This window comes from Lethenteron reissneri, chromosome 23 (genome assembly GCF_015708825.2).
Source record: "Lethenteron reissneri isolate LAM-NWPU_2019-01 chromosome 23, ASM1570882v1, whole genome shotgun sequence".
Taxonomy (NCBI): domain Eukaryota; kingdom Metazoa; phylum Chordata; class Hyperoartia; order Petromyzontiformes; family Petromyzontidae; genus Lethenteron; species Lethenteron reissneri.
Genome location: NC_083801.1, coordinates 10,816,188 through 10,840,256, shown reverse-complemented (window position 1 = coordinate 10,840,256; position 24,069 = coordinate 10,816,188). Strand labels below are relative to the sequence as shown.

At 49.4% G+C, this 24,069-nt stretch overlaps 1 protein-coding gene across 1 annotated transcript; it reads right to left on the bottom strand.

Moving 5' to 3' along the window:
• Window positions 1-23,651, bottom strand: LOC133345962 (uncharacterized). The gene is made up of 13 exons (XM_061557120.1): window positions 22,563-23,651; window positions 18,059-19,339; window positions 16,745-16,882; window positions 15,539-15,668; window positions 13,852-13,983; window positions 12,686-12,784; window positions 9,831-10,000; window positions 8,967-9,117; window positions 7,841-8,830; window positions 5,308-5,414; window positions 4,564-4,618; window positions 3,165-3,268; window positions 1-1,006 (listed from the first exon to the last, which is right to left on the bottom strand). The coding sequence occupies exons 1-13, from the start codon at window positions 22,692-22,694 to the stop codon at window positions 818-820; spliced, it is 3,678 nt and encodes a 1,225-aa protein (XP_061413104.1). The 5' UTR covers window positions 22,695-23,651; the 3' UTR covers window positions 1-817.
• Window positions 23,652-24,069: the final 418 nt, after the last annotated feature.

Sequence of the window (24,069 nt, the reverse complement as noted above, 5' to 3'; positions counted from 1 at the left end):
TTCCATTGATACCGTGATGGTCTTTATTAAGTGGCTGAAAAAGCATTGCGTGTGAAAGCGAGGATAGCAGTCATGGGCACAAAACAAGGATGAGTGTGATATACAAATTACAACTTCCAAACACACACCCAAAATATGTACAGCCCATTATAAAACGCACAACAGTAAAAAATGCAAACTAGCCCGATATTATGTTACGTATCGTAGCATTTTCAATTCAATGTTTTAGTGGCGTGCCAGTGAACTCTCAAATTGGCGACAGGATGTTTCACCACCACACATATTCACCCCACAGCAATTCTGCTATCATTCAGAGTCACAATGCAATTCAATTAACAATTGTCTGTCTCGTTTTGGCAATCTCATTTGTGTTTCTTTGCACAATCCGACTCATTTGCATATGAGGCTTAACGTCACATTAACACAATTCTAATCAGTGGTAAATAATTGATTATCATGCATATGATTGTGTGCATTTATCTTGAGCGTAAGAACTGATCTGACTTCAATCCGTGACTTAATGAACCACCGATTCTTCATATGCCGAGTCTTTACCAACATTACGTGGTTGGTCTTCACAGTAGATTGCCACTTTAGCCACCCCCTCCACAGACATTACCGGCGTCTACGTCAGAATCAAACCGTCGACTCCGTGGAAGCCGGCTCTGCGGCGGTGGCACGCGGCACGCGGCCTGGAGGCTACGCGTCTGCTCCCGCGGCCGTCCTCACGACCGTCCTCACGTCGATTCAGGGTCCGCTCCTGACCACGCCCCACGACAGGCAGACGCCCCCCCCCGCCCCCCGACCGCCAGCTGCATCACGATGTGGGCGAGATCCGAGGTGGTCGCTTCTCCAGGTGGCCTCCGTTCACCCTCCAGGTCCACGCCAGCCCCGGTGCGTCGCCCGCCGCCACGTAGCGCAGCGCGACGCTGGGCTCCCGCAGCTGGAACTGCTGCGCCATCTCGGTGCCGTCGGGCCACGTCAGCGTGAACGTGGGCAGGGCCACCTGCCAGGAAGCCACAGCGCAGGGGTCTTGATCGCACTGAGTCATGGGCAACGGGAATGACGACTGCTGTGAAATCAGGGGTGGGGGAATCTTCCCCTTACCAAGGGGCTAAAACAGGACTTTCAAATGCACGTCAGGTCAAACGTGAACACACAACTCGGTTACTTTTGTGACTGCAAAAGCCCCTTGCAGTGGGTGACAGAAACGATTGAGTGTGCTAAAATTAGACACACAGTGTTGCTATTTCAAAAATATTCCTCTCAGTTTGGTTGTGGGCTGGGGCAAAGCCGTAGGCCTCGTGTGGTGGCGGACCATGGTGCCCCAACCGTCGTGCTACATTGACCAAGCACACGCTTCGAATCAGAATTATAAAAAATAGCAAATTTCCTTATGAAATGCAATTACCTACGCCTAATTGATAAATCAGTCAAAAGATACAATTTGAATGTATAAAGCGTCTAAACATAATCTGCACAAGCCGGCTTATGCTACAGGGAATTGATTGTTTGGAAGTGATTTATGTTCCAATAGTTTAGATTTTTCATGTGAAAGTTGTTTTTGGTTTCTGTTTGCTTCATGGCTATACTTTACTTTATATATTTTTTTCTTTTGTAATTTCGTTGACCCAGGTCACTCTTGCAAATTCGACTATCCCGGTCTCTTGATTTCTCGCCTGGTTTAACAAAATAACCTCGAACATGTCTAAATATAACTATATAAAAACACTGGGTAAAAATTAAGACACGCTTGTTATGAGGCTGTGCGGGAAGATGAGGATTTTGTTTTTGGAAAGGTCAAGGAGGAAGCTGTGACAGCAGGGTGCTGGTACAGCGAGACACTTGGATTGATGGAAATAATTCCAGCCGAGCAATAATATAATTTTACTTATCCAGAAAATCTCACCAAGTCTCAAGACTCATTTTCATTAACATGTTCAGCCAATTCCATTGTAATGAGGGTTTTGTTTTAGTGTTGGATCGGGGTACTAGACAGCTTCTAATTTATGAAAATGTTAAACTTTTAAAAGAGTTTAAACGTTACTAAATCAACAATAATAAAATCACGGATGAGTACTGCATTTACGCAGTTACTGTTGGGGTGCTGTTGCCTTCCAAGAATTAAAACAACAGAGTTAAAGAAAGCAAAAGGGACAACACACGGAGAGAGACGGGGCTACACGGAGCCACACGCCAGCAGCAAACCACGCGGCCACCTCCTGTGCGCGTGCGTGCACTGCGAGACATGTGCTCTAGGCGTCGCTGCAGGCAGCACACTTTTGTACAGAGTTTGAAGCAAAATCTAAAAGTTTTAGCCCTTGTCAACATTCAAAAACAATTCACACCCATAGTGTGGGATGATACCGGAGCACCCAAAAAAAATCCCTACCAGATATGTGAGGGGATTTCACTCAACAGATCTACACAGATGGGTTCACAGACCCACTTGCAGGAATGCATTCTCCTGTCCATCTTGCAGCCCAACAGGTTTTAGCATTTTACGAAAATTGTATTTGATCCGAAAACCCTTTCCTTCAAAGCTCTGGATTACAGTAGCATAGCACCAGTCAGCCACATATACAATCAAATCAAATCAGCAGTGGCTACAATACACAAACTGAATGTATGTGGTATAATGACTTTAGTATCTAGGTTCATGCAGAATTGTATGTTTGTATGTTGAACTTGTATCGCGCCGTAATGACAATTATTCGTTAAATGTTTCCACTGGCACATGATGTGGTCCATTTCTTTATAACGTAAAGAAGAGTGCATGGATGTGTCGGTCGACCGTCACACAGCAGTGCTTATCCTTAAATTATTCTAACAAAGCACAGTTCAGATACTCTGCCCAGCTTAGAATGTTTTTTTTCATTTCTCGGACAGGATTGATAGCTGTGTCACTCGGCACGGATTCATTATACTTCCGATAAAAAAATATTCACACTCCGCTGGTCTTCGCACGTGCACTTACTCTCGCCACCAGAGCCACGAACGGAACATGACACTAATAGGGTTTTTCCAATTTTTTCTGGCAACAAAACTGACACCTTTTGCAAGGAATCATGTTTACATTAACCACAATACTTGCAGTCAAATGCAAAAAAAAACAATACTCTGATAATTTATGCATTGTCTTTGAAACTGATGCGAGCACTTACTCGCTCCTTGATGCCAATGGCCACTTCCTCCACCGTCACCCCGACCCGCTCCAACAGGGTGAACTCGTGTTCCCCTGCCAGACCGAGCACGTTCACTCGCACCGCTGCAACAAAGACAACGATACCCCGTATAGCCTTAATAGACTGTCGAGGCAAGTGCTGTTAGCGAGCACCTATGAAGGTCGACACGGCAGACGAGGGGGGTAGGTGACCAGCACCATGCCCGACCCCCCGCACCACACACACACACGTGCGGGCAAAGGTCTCGCTTACAGTCACACAGACTGCCGAGGTACATTGCTGTTAGCAGCTACGAAGGCTGGCATGGCGCGCGCAAGAGCATGGATAGTGTGGTCAACGCCTCGCCCAGTCATCTCTGTTCTCCTAGTGCTGATGTTTTATACACACCACACAAGGAACTCAATTAGGGCTGAGTCACCAAGGGCAGGCCCTGGACTGTTTCACATATTCGTCACCGATGTAAGCCATTACTGGGAATCAAACTCAAGTCACCGGGTTCAAAACAAGATGCGCTAACTACTCACATGCACAATGTTTACAAATGTTTACAGAAATACCTAATCAGGAAAACACAATAATCTAGGGATAGATTAACGTGTTAGCAGAAGCAGACCTGCTCTTGAGCAGAAACACTACAAAACTGGCGCCAAATGGGTGACATTTGTGAAAATGGCCAAAAATAGCCAAAGACGGTCGACACTGAGAGAGCAGCAAACAGCAACAGCAGAAATACGTAATGAACAACCGCAGCTCGTTCCCAGATCCCAGTCCCTTCGTTGACCAGCAGCTGTCCCACCTGGCGAGGGCATTGCGATCGCAGTGGGGAGAAGCTCCTGCTCGTGAGAGCGTGCGCAAGGCAAACTGCCGCACGTCTCTAACTTTCTACGAGAGTTGCCACTATTTTTATTTATTTTACCAGATGAGGCTCACGGAGCTGTATAGCTCTTTTTCAGAAGCGGCCTGGCCACAAACGATAGCTCAACGAAGTGGCTTATCACGTGGCCATTTGTAGCAGGCAAATACGTTAAACGCATTTTGATTCTAAATGTGGAGGAAAATACCCAAGGACCCGGATAAGAATCCACACGACAACAGGGAGAACATGCAAAGTCCAAATATACAGGCGTTAGGGTCGGGATCGAACCCACAACTTCCTGTAGGGAGTTAACATCTCGCCACCGTGTCGACTGATTCGCGGAGAACTAACGCACGGAGCCGAAGCCGTATGGCGGAGCGGGGGGCGGCGGGGCACAGGCTTACGCAAGAGAAATAGCAGGAACACAGAGCAAAGCGATTCTATTCGAAATTACAGAGCTTCAGCTTCAAGTGGAGAGCCAACTAATGAAACGCACAGGAAATATAATACGTAGTTGTTAACCTTGAAGGTGGACGGTGCTTGGGAGTTGAGGAGACTCAGGCAGGCTGTGGATGCTCTTAGTGGGACACAAAAAGAAAGCAAAGCATTAACGTCAATGGCCGCACCATACTAACATGCTATAATAATCTTGACTTACAGCTTATCATTTTTATAATTTTTCTATCTACGTGGCTTTACCGAAAGACCCCAAGGATATGAATTCCTACAGTCACGAAAGCTTTAAGTCAAGATTTGTTCGCCTCTACGGGGAGGATTTCCACACAACTTTTAGATATTTTCCTGCATCAGCAGCTCTCTCCTGATGACGATTGCTTGTGTTGCGATCGAAACGTCGTGATATTGTGATTATTTTTATTATTCTTCTATCTACGTGGCTTTACCGAAAGACCCAAAAAATATGCTATAATATTAATGCTAATGATCAACATGATCGGACATGGTTAGCAAACTGACCGATCAGCAGAAACGTTTGCCAAATGCCAAGTTTGGCGATCGTGCTTTCTGCGTCACTTGTCCCGAGGCAAGAAGCGGTCTACCCGCTCACAATTCATTAATTCACTGGCTCACATTAAAAACATATAATTGTTGCGGAAATCTAATTTGAAGACATAAAGCTCGACAGTGGTGGTTGTGGTGATAAACGTGTAGGAGCGGAACTTGGGGGCAGAGTATTGACTTCGCAAGAAGATCTGAGCAATCCTGCATTAAACAGTGAAATCTGGCCCCACGCCTGCCGGTGCTCACCTCCGCGTCGTCCTCGAATGGCATGAACTCGGGCTCGGCGATGAGCGAGTTAAGGAGGGCGTCGTGCAGCGCCGTCGGGTTCGGCACCGACAGCTGCTTCACGAGCTCTGCACGTCGGGGTTGGGACGGGCGGAGGGGGGTGGGCACATCCGCATGCATCGGCAACAACATGACGCGGCGAGTAGAATTTGCGTAGTGACGGGTTCTCGTAACCGCCCAACAGCCACTGAAGGTGCCGAATACGTCCTGTAAAAAAATGTATATATCCATTCCTGAATTGACCCGTGACCCCTGATCTCATGACAATCAGATCGCAGGACGAGGCGAATCATGGAAGGCCGAGTAGAATCAGCGGACTCGCCACATTGGTCAGACGTAGGGTGCTGGAATTGGTAGCACTGTTCCCAATTTCCTGGTTATTCATGCCCTAGCTGCAGAATTTTTGCTCAGGTAATGAACATTTTCAACGAATTCTTTCCTGCAACCAACTATTACTTAGGCCACTGTCAGACATGCGCTAAGGTGTGATTTATCAGCCTATTTCCACTTGGGTAATGCACATTCCCCGCATTTTAGAGTAATATACACTCGTAACCCTACATTACCGAGGTTATCACTAAAGGTGTAACGAAGCGAAGATTCCCGATTAAAATCAACTGCTACATTCTTGATATACACACTGTAATCACGTGCAGGAGTTCATCTTCTTGGTTCTTTCGGTAAAGTCACGTAGAAGGTAAATAATAAAATAATAAAAATAAAACATAATAAAATACAATTCTCATGACGTTTCGGCCACAACGCAAGACACTGTCTTTCCGACAGACCTGCTCTTCACCTGAGGACGGCTGCTTGCGTTGTGACCGAAACGTCGTGAGAATTGTATTTTATTATTTTTTATTTTTATTATTTTATTATTTCCCTTCTACGTGACTTTACCGAAAGAACCAAGAAGATGAATCCCTGCAGTCACGAAAGCTTTAAATCGAAATTTCACGTGCAGATTCCAAAGAACACAGGATGAGATGTTACTATCCTTTGTGCAAGCACTGTTGAGATTGGAACCTCATACACTGCTAGGGGCCACAACACCCGGGGTAGGAGACCAAACTGCAGACACCAGGCCTTTAACTTTCCAGGTAGCTGGGTGTTGTCGATGGACTGTAGGCTACTACTGATGTCTTTGCGCAGCTGTTGCACCTGGTCTTTGTCCTTCAGGAGATTAAATATACTTTCGATTCAAATTCCCCGTACGTAATGCGTATGCACGACCCCTCCTCCCTTCTAGAGGCCGCTACATTCACCAAAAGAAAACAAATGTGCTCGAATCGAATAGCGACCACCGAATCGGAGCAAGCAATCGTATCGCGAGCGGACAAATTGCCACGATTGCACGTGTCGCACGACGCGGAGGCCTCAGCGCCGTGTGCGCGCGCGCGAGGTGTAACACGTGGGAGCTGGATCGTCTCCCGAGTCCTCCTGTCGAGTTTCACGTTACGGCCGCGCTGGGGCTGGCCAGAGGCGTGCATGTCGACGCTCATGTCAACAATGTGCTGACCGGCTCTTCCCTTTGTACGCTCATTTTTGTTCCCCATTATGATTTTCTGATGTGTCAACGGAAATGTTAGAGGCACTCCGCTATACTTGCCATTAACACAAAGACACCGCGGGCGTGAATAAAAAAAACAACTCAGCGTGAGTACCGTAATTCAAAACGGAGATAACTTTCCATACAACTCTACGCTTCCGAGCTTACTCATTGGCATCAGCTCATGAGAAGAAGAAGAAATGCCCAGGTGGCAAGATATCACCCCGTGTACAACAACGGTCTCTGGAAGGTGATATCATAGAACTACTTCTGATATCCCTTCAGACAATCTCTTATCCACACAAGGAGTGCTGCGTTTCCCCACATGACCTGCTATAGAGAAATGCAAATTGCACGGCAGTCAAAACCAATGTTTAGTACTCAGAGCTGGAATATGGCAAATTAACTCAAAAGAGGAACCTTTCATATGATGGCAGTTTTTTTGTGCAGTCATCGGTGATCGGGCCAAGACCATCAACACTTGAGAATCCAGGGAGAAGCATGCTTTTAACGTCGCCTATAAACGTTACAGAGATCATCATCTGATGTGGTACTCCCAACCTCCTGGGTGACGTTATGTCTAGGAAAAGAGAGCACAGCACGGGGGTACACGACCCATCTCTGCCAGACACTCTGGGCAGCGTCATCCCCTCCAAGGGGTCAGTTTTTTTAGGTTTCCTTCCAAGTGAAGCCAAACTGCTCATGCATGGAAGTGGACAAATACCCCAATGCAGGACCCTCCTGAAAAGAGTCTTGAGACTCCGTGATTCTCTCCTGAACAAATAAAGGACAACAGAATTTGTGTCTAACACAGGTGGACGTGCTCATCAAGGGGCCCAGCGAAGTAGGGAATATGCAGCCGCGGCAGGGCATGGAAGCAAGAATACATCAGGCCTTTCAAAGAGACAATCTATGTTAACGTAAATAATATATATCATAAATTACCTCTCTGCATATCGTCCAAATCCGCCTGAGGGTCGGAGTGCCTACCCGGCATTCTCCTCAGCGGAAATCGGAGAGGCTCCTCCCTGAGCTCCGCTCCTCCCTCGAGCGTCTCTCCTGCCGCGGGCGTCACCGCCGCTGCCACGCACGAGCTCGTGGCACCGACCGCCACCGCCTTTCCCTGCCGCGCCGGTGCGGAGCGGCCCGAGAAGTGGCACGCGAGCTCGACGGGGGACTTCCTGCTCGGCAGCTTCTTGCTATTGTTGCCAGGCAAGGGACCCAGCGAAGTGGATCCAAGAATCGAGTTTTCCAACGCGTCGACGGAGATCAACGTTCGTGTTTGGTGCCTAGTGGCCCCTGCGCGGCTGGCTTTTTCTGCGGTCTCTTGACCGTCAACGGGGCCTCCTCCAGCCACACTGACGTCCGTCGCTGGCTGCGGGTGCATCACGCCCTCCGGCCTAGGTGAACCCCCATCGCCCTTGCCCTCCGCCTGCAACGACTGCGTCTCCTTTGCCGCCACCGCCGCCGCCAAACTATGATCGGACACTGTCTCTGGGCCCTGCGAGCTGCCCTGCTGGTCGCACTGTCGAGGCTGTAAAGACGGTAGAGTCACTTGCTCCTGCATTGCAAAGGTCTGCTTGACATCAGCCAGGGAACTCATTTGTGCCGATGCAGAGTTGTGCGTTGCTGGCGGCCCAGACTGTGGCGGTTGCAATAACGATGCAGGGTTTGCCTTTGGAACCTCAGGCTGCCACCGCGGCTGCGATTGTGGCAGTGGCTGCGGCGGTGGCGGCGCTTGTTCGTTTAACAGAGGCGCCGTGCTAGAAGAAGCGCGGAGCGAACGCTGACCAAGGCTGCCGAGCTGCGCGCTGCCCGCGTTAGCGGACGCTCGCCGGTTGATCAGGCTCACGAGGCGCCCCGTGAGGCTGCCGCTCACCAAGATGCTGCTGCTGGTACACTCCTGGAAGGAGAACGCCGTGTCCAAGCCTCCCACTGCACACGGACACAAGCGCACGCACGCACGAACACACACGCACGCACGAACACACACGCACGCATGTAGCAACGACAAGAGCAGCACAGGCTGGGCTTGGCACTGCACTTGGACGCGACGCGCGGAGGGGCTCACGTTCGTCGAGGGCGCTACGGGCCTGGCTCAGCAGCAGCGAGGCCGTGGGTCGGGCGGCCGCGTCCTTCTGCAGGCCGCTCCGCAGGACGTCGAGCACGCACGACGTGCACCACTCGGGGGCCTCGTTCACGGGAGCCTCCTGCTGCACAATCTGCATGCACCAGCCACAACAGCAGAGCTTGACGACCAACAGTCATTAACCAAGGAGGAGACAGAGGGTGACAAATCTCCCTCTTCTCTGTTGCGCGTGGCTGAGTGGTGAGAAACTTATTGGTAGATGTTCAGATTAATTATGTAAAATTTTTCAGAATTTCACAGCGGTTCTTCAATATGGTGGGTTCATTGGCTTTGCTCGGTGTTTCTGCACCCGTACGCCGGGGAATTCTTGAATCGCCGCTCGTGAAGGTCACAGGTGGAATCTTGCCACGAGACACGCGTAGTCACCCTTAACGTGCACCATTGTTTTCGAGGCAGATTAGATCATGGAGACTATTTCGTGACATTGGCATTCATGTGTTCGTGTTGGGATATTGATGACACATACACACAGGACAGAGAACAAAAGACTCCGTCCTGTGTGTATTTGTGAATGGTGGTGCGTGGACACCACGTACATACAATTCTCCCACATCGACATTTGATAAATCGTCACCTTTTGCGGTAACGAAAAAAAAATCGGTTACCGTTAATTTTCTCTTGTTTTTATGGCCTTGCTTTTTCTGACTCTTTTGCACAGCATTGATCCCCCTATCAATCTAAACGTTCCATCATGCACGCGAGAATCGACGCGTCGTTTGCATCAAGTCCATTGCCCGTGTGTTTCGTATGCGGCGACAGGTGACGGCACGTGCGTGCGCCACTCACCACGAAGTAGAGCACCTTCACGCCAGCGAAGCGCCCCATCCACGGGTGGCGCCCGTTCAGCATGTGCAGCAGCACGCAGCATGCGCTCCACACGTCCGCCTTGCAGTCGTGGCCGGCGCTCGCCGCCACCTCCGGGGCCATGTGCGTCTGCGTGCCGCGTGGCTGCTGGTCTGGGTGGTGCACAGCGACGTCGGTTTGGAATCACTACGTCAATTTCCTAAAATAACTGGAAACGCAGACGTGTTCGATAATTGTTTTTTTACCCTTCTATCTGGAAACAAAACTGACACCTTTTTTTTACAAGGAGTCATGCTTGCATAGGCCACAATACCTGCAGGTATTGTGGCCTATGAAGGTATTGTGGTCTATGCAAACATGACTCCTTGTAAAAAAAAGGTGTCAGTTTTGTTGCCAGATAGAAGGGTAAAAAACCAAATATCATATTTTTTACTGGCAAATGAGGTTCCAATGGTGTAAATGCTTACCCCGAGCTTTCATACTCTAATGGTGCATTGTCTTTGAGTTGTGCGCCTTTTGGCGTCATCTGGTCCAACCCATGTGAGACTAGGCTCTAAGGAAAGCTGTCTCGGGTGTGGACCAATCAACTTCAAGGACAGTGCATATATTATCAGAGTTATGTTTTTTGTTTGCATTATGACTGCAGGTATTGTGGTCTATGCAAACATGACTCCTTGTAAAAAAGGTGTCAGTTTTGTTGCCAGATAGAAGGGTAAAAAAACAATTATCATATTTTTTTACTGGCAAAAGAGGTTCCAATGGTGTAAATGCAGCCGTGTTCGTTCAACAAGCCTGACTTTGTTGATGAGACCGAGAAGGTTGGAACAGGTCCAGCGTTCGCTTGCTTAAACAAATGCCACTGGGTAATATTGGTCTGAATAACCAATCGGCCGACAGAATAAAAACATTAATTTATCCATAATAGACGTGTACGCGGGGACACAGAATGAAATTCTACTTAGATGTGCTTTTACCCACAATGCTCCACAGCAACGCATAATGAGTTTGTATCCTGCTCTCCGTCACACAGTGCCCACGGACCAATGGGGCAGCGAGGTGACATCGGTGGCCAGGGGCTCGGCGTCCGGAACGTTCCCTCCTGGGGCATCCGCCCAGCTGCCCGCACCCATCCTCTGCAAAATCTGCTGGGATGCTGACATGAGCTAAAGGGCAGTTTCACTGATCCCCATTGATTTCCCATGGCCTCATTATAGCGAGGCTGCTTGTGATGCAGAGACCTGCAATTCAAAGAGGAGCTTCTGAAGGTTTTCCAGATGGCGAGGAACGGGCTGTTACTGACGCAAGGTGGAAGCACGCCACTAATCACCTCTCAATGCCTGCCCAACGCTGCCTTTAATCTGAAGCCAAGAAGAATTTCCTTCGATGCTGGTTAATCAACGAATGCGGTCATGGAATGACCTTTAACAATTGTTTGTGGATTTTCTTTACCGGTGTAGATTCATGGTTTTACGAAAGTGTCATCACTGTGGGACTAAGAGACTTCATTCCCGAAATGTTGCGGCGAGCGGTGGAGCGTCAGACCGCGGTACAGTCGCTTCGTCCCCAAAAGTGGCGTGGCACTGCCCCAATGTAGTCCTTAATATTTAGTGAAGCGATTCGAGATGTGATTGCATTCCGATGCAATATAATTTGAAATCAATTCAAACCGTAAGTTGTCGAAGATAATTCTACAAGCGACATTTTTTTTTCTTTGGGTTAGGCCATGCCAAAAGCTAAATCGAAAGATGATGTCACTGAACTAATATTCGAAATAGCTTAACCTAACTAGAGGTTGCAAAGTCCGATGTCAATCCACTGCTGGATGAAGGCCTCACCCCTGGCTGTAGTTTAGGATGAATTTGCTTGTGCATTGATAGGGTTGAGACCATCGACTCTTTACATCAATAACCCTTGATTTGAAGCTTTCGTGACTGCATGAATCCATACTCTTTGGTCCTTTTGGTAAAGTGACGTAGGTAGAAAAATAAAATATCATATATATTATTTTTTGTTTTATTTTTATACCTACGTGACTTTACCGAAAAAAACAAAGAGTATCAATAACCCTTGATTTTAATCACCGATGGCCTGGACATTGTTGCGAACCCAGATACTCAGCAGTGCCAGTTTAATAAGTGTTATAAGCCTCGTGCATCACCAGCAACCTCGAAATGTATCACTCTCACCAAAATGATCTCAAGCAACAGCGCAATATCGTTACATGTGCAGGACACAGAGTGGTTATGGACTGACATGCGCATTCCTCCTGCTGAAAACACCACCCTTACCTCTGAGCATCACAGTTGCTACTGCTCACTCTGCTAATTGCTGCTGTTACTACGAGGCTAAAGTGAATGCTTAATAACACTGCTTCATCCCATGCAAAGCTCGCTAATGATGAGGAAATCTATGCGAATTAGCAAGGTGATATTGGTGGCTTATTTGCACATTTTATTTCACTGTGTGATCATTAGGTTGTCCCGCTTGGCACCCATTCACCCCCCTTGGGCACGAGACAGTCTGGATCTAACCCCTGTGAAAGGGCCGCAATTCTATTCCAGAATCAATTGTATTTTTAACATTGCGTGAATGAAGTGGCCTTCACTGGATTGTTTCCATTCCGTTCGTAGCGTCTCGTTTGTGTTGCCGCTTGTGCTTCTGCCTCGTTTGTAAAGTTACGTTCACTCTGTCGGCCCAAATATAGCAAAACGTAGAATTTGCATACACTTGACATAAATCAAAATTTAATTATTACACCGATGAATGGATGCATTGTCACAGCCCTAGTGGGCACGCTGTTGGGCAGTGGCTAGGGTTGACGGGGGGAGCTCCGTTACCTTTGGGGAGAACCTTGGAACCCGGAGGCAGCAGCTGAGAGAAGCCAAAGTCACAGAGCCAGACCTGGTTCCCATCGGCCGACATCAGGATGTTATCGGCTGCACACCCAGACGGACACTCGCAGGATTAACCAGGACAGGGAAACACCTCGCCACCAAGCGTTTGACACGGAAATCAACAGGGATTCACTTCAGCCGGGGCTGTCCGGGTCAGCGAACCAGATGATATTCTCGCGATAATTGTCGCGATTTGGGGGGTCGCAATTCAAATCACGGGATTATTTTGAGTAAAAACATTGTGGTGAATGTTGCGCCACTTGTTCCTGCAGGTATGACGTGAACCAATTATGACACACAAATGAAAAACAATCAATTCTTACACGTGTGATTCACTACGGTGTGTTGTGAGCGGAAAAATCCCGCTGGGGAAGAGGGTGACAGATGGGAACACTTGGGCAGTGGACTGCTCCCAGTTAGGTGACCAGACTCAAAAAATGCAGAGCACATAGACGAAGGAAAAATATACCCTTTCCACCGCATCAGCCAAGGCACTGTCTCTGACAGGCAGCCCACAGGCCTGGCTAAGCAATGTGCCTAAGAGGCCATGGGTTAAGCCCTGACATGACGGCGTAAATAAGCCCAATAGATGAACCAACTCAACACCGAGAACAGCACGCCATGTCTCAACTTTATAGTTGGTCCACAGGGACAGCAGTTGAGCACCTGGCCCTCAGGCCCCTGTCTCAAGCAGGAAGCCCATCATCCCTCAACCAATGGCCAGTCGATCATCCATACTGTGTTCAACCACCATACTTTATTATTCTTTCTTTTGCACTACTAAACACTGAAATTCCCTCCCATCATCTCTTTTCCCCAGTCCTTGTAACCTTTCACAATGAAAACAAAATGCATCGACACCTTCTCTACTACAACTTCAACGGTGCTGTTTTGCTGGGTGCTTGCCGTTTTGGGCCTTTGGGTCCATGCTCAGCTAACACTGATAAATAAAAAATCAATCACCTGAGTGCCCCGCTCAATTGTAAAGCTGCGTTTACCCCGGCAGCAATTAACCCAAGCCAGACGCTGAACCTGTGATGCGGTGGTGCCTGCTATACGCGTCGACAGCGCTGGGGGGACCGCTGCCACCACAAGAGCGGCGGCCGCACCTTTGACGTCGCCGTGCAGGACGTTGTTCTGGTGCAGATACTCCAGTGCCTCCAGCACCTGGCAGGTGTAGTGCATCGCCAGGTCCTGGGGCAGCTGCTTGTTGTCGGAGATCATGACGTCGAGCGTGCCCCCTGCGTGCGAAACGGTGCCCGTGACACGCGGCCACAGCTCAGCAGCAGCAGCAGCGTAGAGATATCACACAACGACTTCTGAGATCAACTTCAAGTGATGAACTGTGGGATATCACAGAGATACCTAGGCACACATGTATCTCTGTGATATCTGTCTCCACTTATATGTCTGTCTATATGTCTCTGGTTCTGTGTTTTATCTCTCAAATTTAGCATTCTCAGGAAGAACGTAATCAACCAGGTAGGGTGTTGACTGTTATGTTATCCGACTCTCTGTTGTATTACATTACATTTCTAAGTATACTAGATTTATGTTTCTATTTCATTTATACCTGATGATGATTGCTTGTGTTGCAATCGGAACGTCGTATGCTAGTATTTAATTTATTATTTTCTCTTTATACGTGACTTTACCGAAAGAACCAAAAAGTAATTCCTGCAGTCACGAAAGCTCCAAATTAAGTATGTAGGTATGCACTCTTCCATGTGCCCCACTACAGAAACAACTTCCACCGATGTCTATTTTGTCTTTTCTGTTGAGTTAAAATCAATTACACAAGCCAACACGGTACAGGAACAATGAGTCCGACCAAATAATAATTGCATTAAAATGACTTCAACAGGAAAGCCTCGCCTTGCCTCACCACTCTTTTTTTCAGGAGGACCCTGTTTCAGTTCCTCTTTGGGTATTTCTGAGTGTGACAGGAAACTGGTGGACCCGGAGGAAACCCACACGTACCACAGACAAGTCCACGCGGGAAGTTAAACAGCATTAAAATGCATATAAATTCTGCAAATAAAAAATGTACACCCTACGCTAATGTCTCGTTCTGGCAACTCTCGCACTGCGCGAGGGTGTTTGTGTGAGTGTGCATCCGTTAATGTGACCATGCATGTGCTTATGAGGGGTGGAGAGCGGTAGTGCAGCGGTTAGCGCATTGCGCTACAAACCAGGCGACCGAGGTTTGATTCCCGCTCACAGTCAACACCAGTGACGATGATCTTAACCGGTCCTGGGCCTCCTCTAGGTCTACTCAGCCTCAAATGAGCACCTGGTGCTGTGTGTAAACATCGCCACTCAAGAGACAAAGGGGGCCGGGTGTGGTGCTGGCCACCCACCCTCTCGTGTGCCGTGTTGGCCGTCATAGATGCTCGCTAACAGCATTCTCCCCAAAAAGTGTGTTCAGGCTATACGGGGGATCTTTGTATTTGTATATGAGGGTGTGGGGAATGGTAGTATAACGATTAGCGCACTGCTCTACAAACCTGGCTAACCGAGTTCGATTCCTGCTCACGACCAACACCAGTGACGAATATTTGAATCAGTCCTTGGCCTCATCTCGGTCAATTCAGCCTGTGCAAACATTAGACAAATTCGGCTGGCCGGGTGTGGTGTTGGCCACTCACACCTTCGTGTGCCAATGCCGGCCTTCATAGGTGCTCGCTAACAGGACTTGCCACGACAGTCTGTTAAAGACTGTACGTGTATGTATGGGTATGTGCCTATCTGTGTGTGTGAAGAGGAGGAGGAGAGTGAGGGTGGCGCTCCACTGACCCTCGGCGACCTGCATGAAGAGGGAGAGACGCGGGCCCTCGCGCACGGCACCGTAGAGCTGCACGAGGCGCAGCGAGTCGAGCCGGCTCCAGATGCTCAACTCGTTCTCCGAGAACTTGTCCACGCTCAGCTGCCACGCCGCGTGAACAAAGATAACGAATTGAACACACGCACACACGCCTCCCGCTCAGCTGTACACACTCCACCCGTGTGGAGCTCTTGTCGACCACGCTCCACAACATCGTCATCGACAACAACACACTGGGAGCAGTGGTGCACGCCTGTGATCGCACGTAGGAGGCAAAGGTCGGTGGTTCACGCAGAGATTTGGGGAAACTCCCAAACCCACTGTGCTGCCCTGTGGCCAGGAGGTGGCAGTACAGCAGCGTGTGAGTTTGTGAAGCAATCTGTCGAGACCACCGAGTGTTCGCTCCTTGTACGCACGGTGGGTTTTCTCTGGAAACTCCTTTCCTTCCACACTATGCTAAGTACTGATTAATGTAACTGGATATACATTCCAATGCAGGGCCATCTTAAACACAAGGCTCAGTGAGGCTTTCTTTGAAAATACAGCCCTTTGTCAATCCACTGCTGGATTGACAATCCACGCTATTCACATTGTTATTTAACCATACTTCACCATGCTGGTCAGTGCGAGTTGGTGAAGGGGGGACACAAATATATAGAAGCAAAGAAGTACACTACAACAGTGGATTTTACTGAACTTCTGCTACCCCACCCACAACATAGCTCCGCTACCTAAAACACCTGTTATGGATCGTGGTTACCCAAACAAACACTATTCAAGCTAAACTTTGCTTGGCTTCTGAGATGTGATGAGATTGGGCGCATTCCAGGTGATTTTGTCATTAGGGAAAATAAAGACCTTGCCAATTCATTTTTAAACTTTATTCGGGAATGAAATGTGCACGAGCGTGTGACTTCATCGCAGGTTGTTGTCCAAGCCTCCTTCCACCCAGTCTCTGTAGACCACAACAGCGAATGATGAGTCGGAGTGTAGATGACGGCGAATGCCTTTACGATCATTATTCACGTGCGCCACCCAGCACCACCCAGCGCCACCCCGCGCCACCCAGCGCCACCCAGCGCCACCCAGCCCACCCAGCACCACTCCGCGCCACCCAGCCCACCCTGCACCACCCAGCGCCACTCTGCGCCACCCAGCGCCACCCAGCACCACCCCACCTGTTTGACGGCAAAGTGGAAGCTCGTGCAGAGGTCTCGGCCGACGAACACATTTCCGAAGCGGCCACGTCCGAGTTGCCGGGGCGTCTTCTCCCACTGCTGCCCCTCCCGGTAGCTGCCCCCGATGGGGCTCAGCTCCTGTGCGATGACAAAACAAGAACACAATCGGTCGCCCTGCCATCGTGATATTTTTCACGAAAACGCGACACCGCCAAAATTGAGCAAACAATGTGACGAAAACAAGGGTTTCATCAAAATATGGATGATACCCTCGGTGTGAGTATTCAGTGCGGTTCACGCAGACATTTGATGAGGAAGTAAGAGTCATATTTACGACACAGGCAAACAACGCGGGACAAAACCCCTGTCGTGGTGAGTTGAAGTCAGATAAGAATGCAAAGCCAGTTTCTCTTAGCAACTCCCAAATGCAAATCATGTCTATTGCTTCTTTTCACAAGAACATTCAATAAAATGCCACTTGGTCGTCGAAAAACTCCTGAGGTTTGCAAAAAACATACAAAATAATACAGGTTACTTTCAATTATCTGGAGGCGGCTATCCGGTTGCGTATAAAATGAGCTTGTGGATAAAGAAATAAATGCATCCACGCTCACACTGCATTCATTATCAGCTGCTCTCTTCGCTTGTTGGGGGTCAGAGAACTTGGCGTCCACGTGACTGCAAACATGTCAGCAAGTAAACTGCCCACTTCAGGAAGCAATAAAAACAGACAACGCATTCTGTGCCTTCAGCCATTCTACGTGTGTAAACGAGCAACCTGATTTAAAGTTGCATTCTTGTGGGCTAGATCGTGTAGGTACAATGTCAATTAGGGTAATACATCCGATAAAGCGAAACATATCAGGTCATTAAGTCATGGAAAAATGTGCCAAATTATTTTGTTTGGTAATAATTCAGTTGGGTTGAAAAGTGAGAAAAGTGTTGACACTTTCCTACGACGTTTCACTAGAGATTAAACCCAGCATCATCAGGGGTCAGCAACAACTCAGACCTCGAGTGAATGCCCTTCTTGAGCTGAAAACAGAATTAATTGGTATATTTGGCCACGTCACAACCTGATCTGTTGGGTTTTTTAGGTGAATAATGTCGTAAAAGCCTGTGTGTGAAATTAAATTAGTTTCTATATCCTCATCTGTTTAGAATTATCCGTGTATTGTTTCATCCGGGGCACCCTTTGCCCCCATTACCCCGGATAATCAAGACTTGGGCCTCTGCCCCTCGTGAACAGCTGGCCAGCTCGTTGGTGAGCCACAAACATCATCGTGACATCCTTGTGAAGGGGCGGGAATTTACTTTGTTGAGTAGGATGCCCTCACAGACCGAGTCGCTGACCGGGCCCAGGCTTTCCCAGTGAACCGTCAGCTCCCTCAGCTCACGCGACTCTCCAACACAAACCCGGGCCCTCACGGACACGGGAACGGCAGACAGACACACGGAGCGAACTGCTCGTAGGCTGGTGTGAGAGCGAACGACAGCCTTCGTATAATTGGAAGTGCGTCGCTCCAGTGGTCTGCTCGGGGCCCGATTGGTCCTGCTTAGTGGCAGCGAGTCTGACTTGCGTAGTTTTAAACTGTCCGCCTTTGCAGTGCGGCCATCGCCGTTCGAGATCACGCGAGACGATGGTGACGACGGCCGTGCACCCTGTGGGGCACACGCAGCCTCCGTGTTGAGTTCCGTGTTTTCCGGCTGAATGACGTCGGGCAGTTGAACGCCCGAGTTGGAAAAGTCCTCGTTGATGTACATCAGCATGGCCTGGATGTTCTCTTGGTTCGCAAGGAGGCTGTCCTCAGAATTGGAGAACGTACTGCTGTTAAGTCCGAACATCAGCTGTTCCATGGGGCTTATCATCTCCACCGCCTCGCACAATGGTGGCAGAAAAATTGAGGCAATTCCCGACTGGGTTTGCGATGGTGCCGAGGACAGGGGACGCACATCGGAAGGGTGTGTGCGGCGCAACTCGGGGTCGGTGCTGTGCTGCGCACCGGCGATTTCTGGCTCCACACGACCCGACTCTTCCTTCAAAGTGCTTTGTGCCATTGCACCTCGGATCGAACCAAATTGTAACCGTTCTCCCGCTCCTTGCAGACCTGTGGCCACGGCAGCATTACTGTTCGCCCTCTGCTCGGGATCCGTCGCGTCGTTAATCTCCGCGTCAGCGACCAAATCGAACTCTATGCTGACTCGAGGCCTGAAAGCGCCGTCAGACAGGAGCGGCGCTACCTCCTCTCGCACGAACTCCAGGTCGCGGGAAACTTCCCAGCCGGGCACCTCCGCCAGGCCAAGGGCAGCGCGGCGCGCAAGGCGCTCGCTCAACCCCGGGCATGGCAGCACGGGGCACAGGGACCCGCGGGTGCAGCCCAGCGCGTGGCGCCGCATCAGCTGGCACAGCTCGTGGCATATGGTGCACTCGGTGGTCAGTCGGTGGCAGTTGTGGACGAGGTGCGAGAGAAGGCTGACGATGGTGGTGCAGGAGGCGCAGTCGCACGTGCGGCGTTCGGAGAGGTGAGAGAAGCTCTCGACGAGGATTTCCTCCAGCCGCGCCTCCGTGACGGGACCCCCGGCCGGCACCCAGCACTGCACGGCGATCAGAGATGGGGCATTGTGTTTAAATAAAAGACATTCAAAACAGAGATCGCCACATTTAGTTGTACCCTATTGATTAATCAAATTAATTCATAATGATACCACGTATTTTTTTTTGTTAAAAGGATGAAAAACTAGGTATTAAACGTTAAAAGCAAGAAAGGCGAAACCTGAATTTTACTTGGAAGGGAAACTGCTTCGAAACACCAGATGTTGGTGGTGGAATTTACACATTTACACGACAGGAGTTAGTATATCCATAACATGAACACTGTTGACTTCCCATAACATCAGTATGACCAACTCATCCAGAATGCACCGGATTTCCTCAGATTTCCAGAACTAAGCAAGAGATGAGCCTGTTTAACTTGAATGAGGGACTTAGCTGTGAGGTGACAGCAGTGGATGTATTCGTTCTGTGAACAGCTTAGAGTGCTATCCCCTGCTGCGAACAGGTTTTCTTTAGGTATTCCGGTTGCCTCCCACATGAAGCCGAATGCCAATTAATGGAATTGGTGAAACAAGGACTCTCCTGAAAAGGCCTGAGACTAAGTGAGAGGTTTAAAAAAAATCAAATTAAAGGCATTAAAAGTCCATAACTGTAAATGCAAAACAACCAAGCAGGAGGGCACTTTCTGTTTCTGTACAGACAGAACAATGCAGCTCACTCTACACGCACAGTACATATCCACGACAAAAAGACAATCTTCTCAGGCTGGGCATGCTGTATGCATATCTTACCGATGCGTTAGTAAACATCTTTGACGACCAGATAAATTGTTCCAACACACATGAAGACACGTGTTGTCACGCGAGTTCTTGCAAGTAAATGCTATTGAATTGCACACTGCGACAGCGTACGATGTGCAGACTTGTCGATGTCTCTAAGCTGTCAGCAAGAATCTGATAGGGCGAAGTTGATCTCGTCAAGGGCAGAACATGTCGAGACAACAACTCTTTGCAAGATTGCCGAACACCATCGTCAGGAGTTGAACTAAAATTCTAAACCAGCATGGCTTCTAAACACTGTGTGTGCATCAGCCATTGCAAACTCAGTGCAACAGCACAGTGAGATAGAACCCTAATGTGTACATTTCTCAAATAGACCTAATTTGCATGTTCGTTTGCATGGAAGCCCCGCGTCCCAAGGTTCTGTTTGCTCTTTATACTCGTATTCATTATTTCATTCGCTAGGCCCCTGTTCAAAACACAGAACTTTACACTTCCCCTATCTGCTTGAAACCACAGCAAAGCAACTTCCTTCTCCAACATCAACGACACTGGGAGGTCCTCCCCCTGTCAACTCGTGCACATTATACACCCGCCATCAGAGGTGCTCGCTAACAGCTCTGGCCCTGTCAATCTGTAATTCACACCAAGGCCGTAATTAGAATAGATATTGGGCGGGACACATCCCCCCCCCCAATATTAAAATATGCTCAAAATGTCACCCACAATATGTTGCTATAAAATAGATTTCTGTTTATATGATCGTGGTTATGGTTGTACTTGATTAATCCCGAATCTCTGCCATTACATACAATGAAATAATAAAAGGTAAAAAAGATAAATCAGAAATGTAATACAATATATTAGAAATTATTGTAAAAAAATAAATAAAAAGTTAATCCTATGTGTTAGTGAATTTTTTTAATATTTTAGGCAGGAAATTAGTTTTCTAATTTAGATTTTTTTCTGGGGGGGGACCCCAGACCCCCTGGAAGATTTGGTCCCCCCCAATGTTGACTCCATGGCTACGGCCTTGATTCACACCGAGCTCCAGTTTTGTACTGTTACACAAACGGCACATCGTATACAGAAAACAAATGCAGAAACAAAATTGCGCTACATTATATTTTATACTTGCCCAATAAAAGCCACATATACGAGTCGCAAGACTCACTTCCTAGGAGGGTCCTGCCTGGCGGGATGTTTGGCCAATGACTCACGGAGTGTGTTTGCCCGTGGGACGAAACCGGTGTTTCCGGAGAGTATCCTATACGCGGGAAGAGCTTCAATGTGCAATTGCCTTACGGTAAACCAACAAACTAGTTGATGTACCGCCTTCATTGAGGGCCAATTTGCAGCACGGTCCGTGGCAATGTCACGCACGTGCCGACTCCAATCCACGCGTGATCCGTCAACCCCCACATCCAAGACAAAAATCCACGCACTGACATCCTCATTCAGGGCGCGCTCCTGCAAAACGGGCATCGAGACTCGTCGATGTCTTCCTGGGTAAATGAAGCGACCTAATGCATAGCCGTCAACCCGTAAGGTTTACCCGTATTCCTGTACAGGGAAATTGAGTTTTCAGGTTCGTTTCAATAGGGGCAAAAAAACATGTTCTCTTGTGTCTATTTGTTTGTATTTATCCATTGTGATTCGACTTTGGAGGATGAACGTTGAGATTTATAAGGGCACGGGGTGACCAATAATGTCTGAATTGGTCTGCAATAAGGTCAGGGGTCACTGATAAGTGGGTTGTTGACAGGCGTGCGGATGGGTCACTTTGACCAAATCGTCTGGAATTCCTCGGGCTCCTTCAGCAGGCGTCGAGGTTGGACTGAGCCGCTGGGTAGGGGAGGGTGCAGACCACCCCCAATGTTGAATTTCGATAAAGCTTTCGTGACTGCAGGGATTCATCTTCTTGGTTCTTTCGGTAAAGTCACGTAGAAGGGAAATAATAAAATAATAAAACATAATAAAATACAATTCTCACGACGTTTCGGCCACAACGCAAGTATCCGTCCTCAGGTGAAGACCAGGTCTGTCGGAAAGACAGCGTCTGAATGAAAGACAGCTGTTCTTCACCTGAGGACGGCTGCTTGCGTTGTGGCCGAAACGTCGTGAGAATTGTATTTTATTATGTTTTTTTTTTCCTTTCTACGTGACTTTACCGAAAGAACCAAGATCATCCCCAATGTTGTAATGCACTTCTATGCTCCCGTGTCTACAGCCAAGCGAACTCGCACGGTCCAACAGAGAGGAACCCTCCCCCTGCGCATCCAGCAGTGGACTTGCGCACGATGCCCAACAATTCACCTGCGCAGCAGGAACACGGACGGCACAACAACAAAGATGAGCAAACAGTTCACGACGACCAAGCCGTCGTCGTCATCGTCAGCCACTGCTGGATGAAAGCCAACCACGCTCGAGTCGTATCCACGACCGGTGTAGAGGAGGAGGAGGAGGGTAAGAGAGGGGACCTCACCAGGCTGGGCAGCGTCTCCTCCTCCTCCTCCCAGCAGCAGCAGCAGGATGAGGAGGAGGAAGAGGAGGAGGCCGCAGGGATGTCCGGGTTCGTTGCGTCCCGGGCGGGGGCCGCACGTCTCGCCTGCATCATCCCCGCGACTCGCGACCTCGTGGGGGAGGTGGAGGGTGGATGTGGAGGGGTGTGTGGAGGTGGAGGGTGGAGGTGGATGTGGAGGGGTGTGTGGATGTGGAGGGTGGAGGTGGATGTGGAGGGGTGTGTGGAGGTGGAGGGTGAATGTGGAGGGTGGATGTGGAGGGGTGTGTGGAGGTGGAGGGTGGAGGTGGATGTGGAGGGGTGTGTGGAGGTGGAGGGTGGATGTGGAGGGGGGTGTGGAGGTGGAGGGTGGAGGTGGATGTGGAGGGGTGTGTGGAGGTGGAGGGTGGATGTGGAGGGGGTGTGGAGGTGGAGGTGGATGTGGAGGGGTCCTGGGACGGAGCCGTGGCCGGGGGCGCTCCTCGGGGTCTCCACGTCGTTAGCTCACCACCTCCTCCAACACCTCCTCCTCCTCCACATGCACCACCAACAACACCAACAACAACATCCTCCTACTCCTCCCTCGGGTCGAGCGGCTCACGTGTTTAACAAACTCCACATCGTCATCAGCGGTTTGTTGTTGTTTGTTGTTGCTGTTGACGATGCCCCCCCACCCCACCTTGGTGGACGTTGTCGACAACAACAACAACTATCGCTTCGCATCGACGCGGCCGAGTCCGACGAACGGGCAGACCGCTTCAGTTCATCGGTCTGACGACGCTCTTCGTGGTGGTGGAGTTGCCGCTGGTGACGACGCTGATTTCAATGTCGAATCGTCCTCCTCCTCCCCCACCACCACCGAACGAGAGACGCCTTCAAATCCACACCGCCACCACCACCACCACCACCAAACTCCGGGCCGCTGAAGTTACTCGTGCGGTGAGATCGCGAGTTGTTCGTGAAGAAGGGCTTGCGATGTGGAACGTCAGCTCCTCCACCACCACCATCACCCCCTAACCCTGAACCCCGCACACACAAACACACACGAACACCCGCCCGCCCGCTGCCGGCCTCCTCGTTTGCATCGCCGGGTTCGTCCCCCTGCTCGTCACGGCCACACGGAGCTGATTTCCCGTCACTTGCGTCAGCAGCGGCAGCAGTAGCAGCAGCAGCGTCTCGAGATCTGTCCCGCAGCCGCTAGGGGGCACGCGATGGGCCCTTGAGGCTGAAGGGCTCAAAATATTAAAGGCGAGCCCCAAGCGGTGCATGGACAATCTTGATTTGAAGCTTTCGTGACCGCAGGAATCCAGCCTATTTGGTTCTTTCGGTAAAGGCACGTGGGTAGAACAATTATAGATCACGACGTTCCGATTGCAACACGAGAAATCGTCATCAGGTGGGACAACCACAGCTTTTTCTGTGGTTGTCTCACCTGATGACGATTGCTTGTGTTGCAATCGAAACGTCGTGATCTATTTCATTTTCTACCTAC

Bases quoted from the DNA above. Each gene is read 5' to 3' on its own strand.
- LOC133345962 (XM_061557120.1), bottom strand. From the start codon at position 22,694: ATGATGCAGGCGAGACGTGCGGCCCCCGCCCGGGACGCAACGAACCCG. The intron at 16,883-18,058 runs GTAAATTCCCGC...GTCATCGCACAG, and splicing joins AGGGCATCCTACTCAACAAA to GAGCTGAGCCCCATCGGGGG. The intron at 15,669-16,744 runs GTGGGGTGGTGC...GCGGCGTGGCAG, and splicing joins TCCACTTTGCCGTCAAACAG to CTGAGCGTGGACAAGTTCTC.